Here is a 6818-nt window from a genome sequence, read left to right as displayed (position 1 = left end):
GTACTTTCCCAAGTTGTTTCAAATGGATCATCAGCCGTAGATTCTTGGGTGTGGGGGCCGACGATCGGGTGTTGGTGAACAGAAAGCAGGTGATCTAGGGGACTTGTTACACTGATGGTTAAGGTATACAACTTTTTAATAAGAGGTTTTGTATTCAAATATTAGGTGTATGTAAATTGGGTGCATAAAACTTTTTAAAATCTGGTGTTCGAACGTTGAGCAAATGGACTCCTTGGGCTCTTTTGTTGATATGCAAGCGAATCAGGGGGTGTTTGGCTATTTTTTTTAAAAAGATATTTTACGAGCTTATAAATATTGGACTTTATTTTTTAAAAATAAGTTTTCAAATCGTTTAGATAAAATAAAATGTTAAAGCTCATCAGATGTTTTCATATTTTATAAAATATTGGTGTTATTAGATCTTTTATTGATAAAATGATCAAAAAGGACATGCTACTACTCGAATCAAAATAAAATTTTAATAAATAATTTCTTTTAAAAAATTATATATTATTACATAATTTTTGCTAGTCGGATATTAACATAGATATATAATTGATATTTTTTCTATCAATAACTATTTCTAGCCATAAAATTTATAATATCTTAAACTTATATTTTTTTAGTAATTTTTTATATTTAATTATAATAATTTATTATTAAATAATAAAATATTCGATGTGTAAAGAATTAAACAAAATATTTTAAAATGAGAGAGAGAGAGAGAGTATGTGAGTGCGTGTGTGTGAGAGAGAGAGAGGGAGAGTATGTGTTTTTGTGGTGGGAAATAAGGATATTTTTATTTAATGACATATTACTCTTATAGAGCTTATAAGATGTTTTTAAAAATATTATAGAATTTAATTTTTAAAGAGTTTATAAAATTTAAAATATTTTATTTTGAAATCTTATAAATTTTTTAAGAAAAAAATTATCACACTTTTTTGAAATTTATAAACTCTCAAATATCATACAAAGTATTTTGAGAAGATTATAAACATAGCCAGATACCGTAGTAATACATAAATGGAACTCAATGTGAGACGTCCATTGAGGGCAAGATGCACAAAAGCACAGCAGGTATATATCTGGAGCTGGATTGCCGTTCTTGTGCAGTGCATAGTATACATTGATCATGGGCCAAAGTGAAGATGGTGTTGGACTGGATCAATAATTGTCCAATACCTCAATTCACACATGTTTTTTTCTTAATCATTAGGGAAACGAAACGTGAAAAGGCCATAATTTCCTCAACCTTGCTTGATCACTACAATTAGACGACCGTTATTCACATGAAGTGAGTTTGAATTCAAATAATACAAAACTGTTTGAAGATGAATAAATTTATCAGTTTTCTTAATTGAAGCCATCCCTATTATGCTCAAGTACAGAATGTTACATCTTACAAAATTATCAACTCTTTCTGAATGAACTTCCTCAATTACGGCAATAATCGGTCTTGATGCAAAGCGAGTAATGACAATGGGGCAACTGAATATGTCAAAACATCTAGTGATCCTTCAATGAACTAACTGCATAATTCCTCATAGAGGAGCGACAGATTTAAGATGATAAAATCAAAATTGTGCACAAGGATTACTATTACATTACACATGATAAATATCTGAATAACAAGTTTGAGGGTGAAGCAAAAATCCCAACAACAATAACAAACTTTCTCTAGGATGCTGCCTTTTGTTTCTTCGGCATACGATAACCACCAACAACACAAGCATGGTCTCGCTCAAAAGGTTCAAGAGTGACCTGTTCAGCTGGTTTGAACTGTTCTGCCTGCAGCTTCTTCACCTCCTGGGCAAATACGGCCTCTGCCGGCACAGTCGAATCTATGCAGTTTGCCTGAACAAACAAAAGAAAGAATCAAAATAGACTAATGGTGACTCAATGAGTTAATAAGGCAAATCTTGTTCTATTTTGTTTTTTGATGATATAAAATGTACAAGCTAAACAGTTTCACTTGCTCCAGAGGAAAATCAAGACTACAAACCTTGATGGATATCACAAAATGGCCTCCAGCTTTCAAGAAGTATGATGCATTTAGAGCCAATATTCTTGCCTGCAAGAAGCAAACATATCAAATAAAAACACAATATGCAGCAAATCCTCAATCTTTATGAGCATCTACTGCTCACTGATACCTTCTGATGCAACTAAAACTCAATCCGACTTGGATTGTATCAAGGATATGATGAAATTTACTCAGATAGCTTGCAAGAACCCAACTGGTTTAACAGATATGGCGTGGAAAAGAAAAGTACTAAAACAGACCTTCTATCCTCACAACCAAACCCCAAAACAATTGAATGTGCGTGTGTGCTTCATAACTACATAAGATTCATATTAAATATTAGTAAAATAAACTGAGCAACAACATATTTAAATCAAGAATGCATCAGAAACTCGGTTTTGCATCATCCAAGATGTCCTGAAGGGGAATCCGAGTTAACTCATCATCTGCGTACGCATATGAAAGGATAAAAAGATGTCCAAGATTAAAAAGAGAAAATAACTAATGAATCCACTGAGTATCTTAACCTTAAAAAAATTAAGATTGTGAAAAGAAATAGAAAAAAAATGAAAATAAGGAATATCTCTTCAAGAAATAAGGTAAATAAAAATATAGAAAACTAAAACCAAAATAACAAGAAAATATTATTGGAGAACTTCTGCACGATGTAAATTAGATGAAAGCACAAACATCATTTGAAACCACCAACAAGGATAAAGAGTAAATTATATGCCAGCATATGGTAATCTAATGAAACGTATTAATCAGGAGGTGGGATCATGATTAATGATCTACAGTGGAAGCAGACCTGGTCAGGCTGAGCAACATCAGAAAATATAACATCCACCATGCCCACAAGCATTCTATACTTTGCAGGATGCCTCGCGTCCTCAATAATTGGGATAACATTAGTCCGCTTCTTTGCCATATTCACCAAATCTCTACCACTTCTGTGAGAAAATTCAACCGCATAAACCACCCCATCCTGCAAACAAGTATGGAAAGCAAGAACATAATTAGCACAATACCTTACCTTAAAACTTATCGTAACTGCAAAGTTAAAACCACTTACAGGGCCAACAAGGTCAGACACATGAGAAACAGTTGTCCCTGACGCAGCACCGAGGTAAAGGACACGGGCGCCGGGTTTCTTAATTGAATCAAAAATAACAAATTAGACACTGATTTGACGTTCATAATCCAAATCAAACATTTGCATCTTATCGACAAGAAAATATGCAACAAAACAATAAGTAATATGATTGGCAAACTCACAATCCAAATATTATCAACTCCACCAAGAATTGCAGCAGCCAACTTGGAACGGAAAGGATTCCATACTCTGTATTCAACCTTTGTTCCATCTTCATTCTGGGAAAGAATAACATGAAAACCATTCATCACAAGAAACAGAAGAACCAACGACATAGAAAATAATAATCCTCTGAGAGGCAACTGAACTGAAGATGTTCAACAAGAGCAAGTATAACTAGATGCCAAATGCAAGAAATACAACAAAATCCATAGTCATGTTAAAGTAACAAATAGTACGATTCAATTGAAACCCACACCTGAACAGAAACCCTCTTCTCGTTATAAACAGCTTCACCAGGAACCATATTCTTTGTGCAGAGAGCATCCTCTTTCCCCTTAGCAATAAAAACACCCTCGTGTCTGTGGGGCTCCACCACTACCTTACTTCCTCCCTTCATTCCTCCACCTCTTCCGCCTCTGCCACCTCGTCCACCTCTCCCGCCGCCTCCTCTACCACCGCCTCTCTTCATGGCACTCCCTCCGCCGCCGCCCCGTCCTCCAAATCCTCCTCTACCGCCGCCTCTTCCACCTCTTCCTCCACCATCTCCTCTTCCTCCCCCAAACCCGCCGCCGCCGCCACGCCCTGCGAAAAAAGATAAACTCCATTAGCTAATTACTCTATATTTCCCTTCTTTCCAAGAGAAAAGGAAAAATATAGCGTACCTCTGGTTGGAGTTCTTGCAACCATGGCTGCTGTACGTAAGTGAAAAGGGGCGAGTATACCTGTGAAGGTTCTGTGGGGCGTCAGTGAAATGGAGGACGATTTATAGAGGGGATATGTGACTAGGGTTTAGGGTTTTCGAAGATGGATATTTGCACGTCAAGCCCCTGTTTCCTGATTAATTTCAAGTCTTGGCACGTAAAATTTGGAAATATCAGTTTTTACCCCTGACTAGTGTTTACTAACCCTAGTTTCCATAGGATACCAACTTGGGGGTCGGATACTTTAAAAAATAAACCTTACGCTAAAAAAATTATAGAGATTCATTAGTGTTGTTATTTTTGTCTTTTATTCTTTTATTTAAAGTTTTATATTTAAGTTACATAGTTAAGAATAAATAATGCATTAAGCAAAAAAAATTTATATACACAAATTTTATGATATATTCATATAAACCAAAATTACCCGTAGATATAGCTATCGATGTTGATAAATTTTAATACTTTGAAAATTATATATATCCCTTAACTTTAAATTATTGACTTTGTAAATTTTTTTATAAATTAAACAACTAAATTTTTTTATAAATTAAACTGATATGTTTGACGAAATTGCTATAGTTTTCATCGTTATTTTCATAGTGAATTCCAAATGAAGTTTTTAATAAAATTAATTTGAATGTAACATGATAATTTAGAAAATAAAATTTATGTAAGGAGTTTAAATTAATTAAACTTAACTAATATATGAAATTGATAAATTTTGTTTCATTTGAACTGCAAGAAAACTATACATGAAAGTTGAACGCAATTTCAAGTATATATATATATATATATATATATAATATTCTAAAATGAAAATATATCTTTCATACATATATTTGGCCCAAGAAAAAATTGCAAGCCCAAATCAAGCCCATCAGCCCATAACGAGGGCAGTCCATCTAAAAATGTCAAACTTAGACCAAGAAGGAAGCTCACTAGACCAAGTTCGATCCAAAAAGGAGGCCTAGTGCACCAAGTAGGTCCAGTACAACCCAATAAGGACGCCGGTGCGAAGGCCTACTGGACCCTTCCAAGGCCAGCCCAGAAAAGGGAAGTGCCCTCAAAAAGCTGAACTCCCTAATCTATAAGGACTCCTTGCAAGACAAGAGTTTTCGTATAAAGGGAGTCCTTCTGCAATCAAATATGTGCTACTCAAGTCAAGGAGGAGATAAGATCGTACCTTATCTCCAAATTTTCGCCTTCTTCCTCGAACATGTAGTTCCCCCTAGAGTTTCTGTGAAAAGGGACTCATTCTCTATAAATATAAGCCCCCTCTACGAAACTCCCTTCAAGAATCTGGAAATTCTCTTGCTACTTCGCTGCTACTTCCAACTCAGGCTTTCGCTATATTTTGCTTACAAAAATCATACTTTTATCTCAATTTATTCTTACACTTTACTTTCATATTTATTTATTCTTAAACCTAAAACTAACTTGAGCGTTGGAGTACTAACACTTTATTTTGCAGGTCTTTTTTCTCAAGTTCCTTGCTCAATTAGCTCAAATCCAGCCTCAAGATCCAAAGACATTAGTCTAGTGCTAAAACCTTACGCATTAATTATTATTATTATTTTTTATAAAACTAAGGTTCAAGTCTTGGACTTAATTTAAAAAAGAAAATAAAGTTTTTGTGTAGAGTTGTGAACAGTGTTCATGACTTAACGCAAAAATATTATATAATTTAAATAAATTATATTTTTATAATAATAAAAAAAAATAATTAAGCCTTAAGCATCACTCTTCCAAGCTCTAACAGCTTTTCTTTAAAGAAGAATAAAAAGAAAATGGAAACTTCCCAAAGTGTTCGCATCACTCAAAGCCCAAAAGCTGACCCAAATTGAAAAGCAGACAAAGATTAGTAGTAAATAGTAAGCCCAACCCAATCCCAATTATGTTTTAGGGATAATTATAATTAGATTTTCATGATCTATACTTTATTTACATAAATTATTTTTATTTTTTTCATAATTACAAAAATAATGGCCAAAAAGTAAGAGTAGTTCATGTAACATTGTTGGCGCGCTTTTGAGTGTGTATATATAATTTTTCGAACAATAAAAATAATTTATGCAAATTATGTATATTTTTGGTAAGTATATATATAATTATTCATAAAATACGAATAATTTATATAAATAGGCTATAAATTAAGAAATATAAATATAATTTTTATTTTAAAATTGGGATAAGATAATCCCTGTATTGACTTTCACTTAAAAGTGAAATCTTCTTCACTAAGAAAGAAATGCATCCCCTCGGCTAATCTATCCTAGATTTACTGCTCCATAATCCCAACTCCTTAAATTCACGCGCTCATTTTAATTTACTAATTTACCCTTCTATTTTTTCTTCAGTCAAATAATTTTATGAGAGATTTAGTTTGTATACAATCTAGAAGTAGAATAAAAAAATCAAGAAATTAAGTTGGGTAATTGTTTTTTTTTTTTAATTGTTTGAGATTTTATGTATAATATGCAATGTTTGATCCTACGTGTGAATTATTTTAAAGATATAAAAATTTGAATTTGAAGATTTGATCTTATAAGCATTAACAATTCTTAATTGCGTACGATTTTGATCGAATTAAAATCTTATAAAATTCTAAAAATTATTAATTATATTTTGTACAAGCGTAATACTATGAAATGATACAAAAAGCGTCTTGATTCGTTCTTTTTTAATTATTTTTTAAAATAATATAAAACCTCCAAAATTAGAATTAATCTTATATTGTTAAAAATATTAAAAAATTAGTCATTGTATTATGTTTGCA

General features: G+C 32.6%; 1 protein-coding gene across 1 annotated transcript; it reads right to left on the bottom strand.

Moving 5' to 3' along the window:
- Positions 1475–4028, bottom strand: LOC105166694 (mediator of RNA polymerase II transcription subunit 36a). The gene is made up of 7 exons (XM_011086143.2): positions 4004–4028; positions 3598–3923; positions 3302–3397; positions 3099–3176; positions 2835–3011; positions 2006–2074; positions 1475–1857 (listed from the first exon to the last, which is right to left on the bottom strand). The coding sequence occupies exons 1-7, from the start codon at positions 4026–4028 to the stop codon at positions 1681–1683; spliced, it is 948 nt and encodes a 315-aa protein (XP_011084445.1). The 3' UTR covers positions 1475–1680.

This window comes from Sesamum indicum, linkage group LG7 (genome assembly GCF_000512975.1).
Source record: "Sesamum indicum cultivar Zhongzhi No. 13 linkage group LG7, S_indicum_v1.0, whole genome shotgun sequence".
Taxonomy (NCBI): domain Eukaryota; kingdom Viridiplantae; phylum Streptophyta; class Magnoliopsida; order Lamiales; family Pedaliaceae; genus Sesamum; species Sesamum indicum.
Note: the sequence above shows the minus strand (reverse complement) of the source record. Positions and strands in the feature narration are given on the sequence as shown.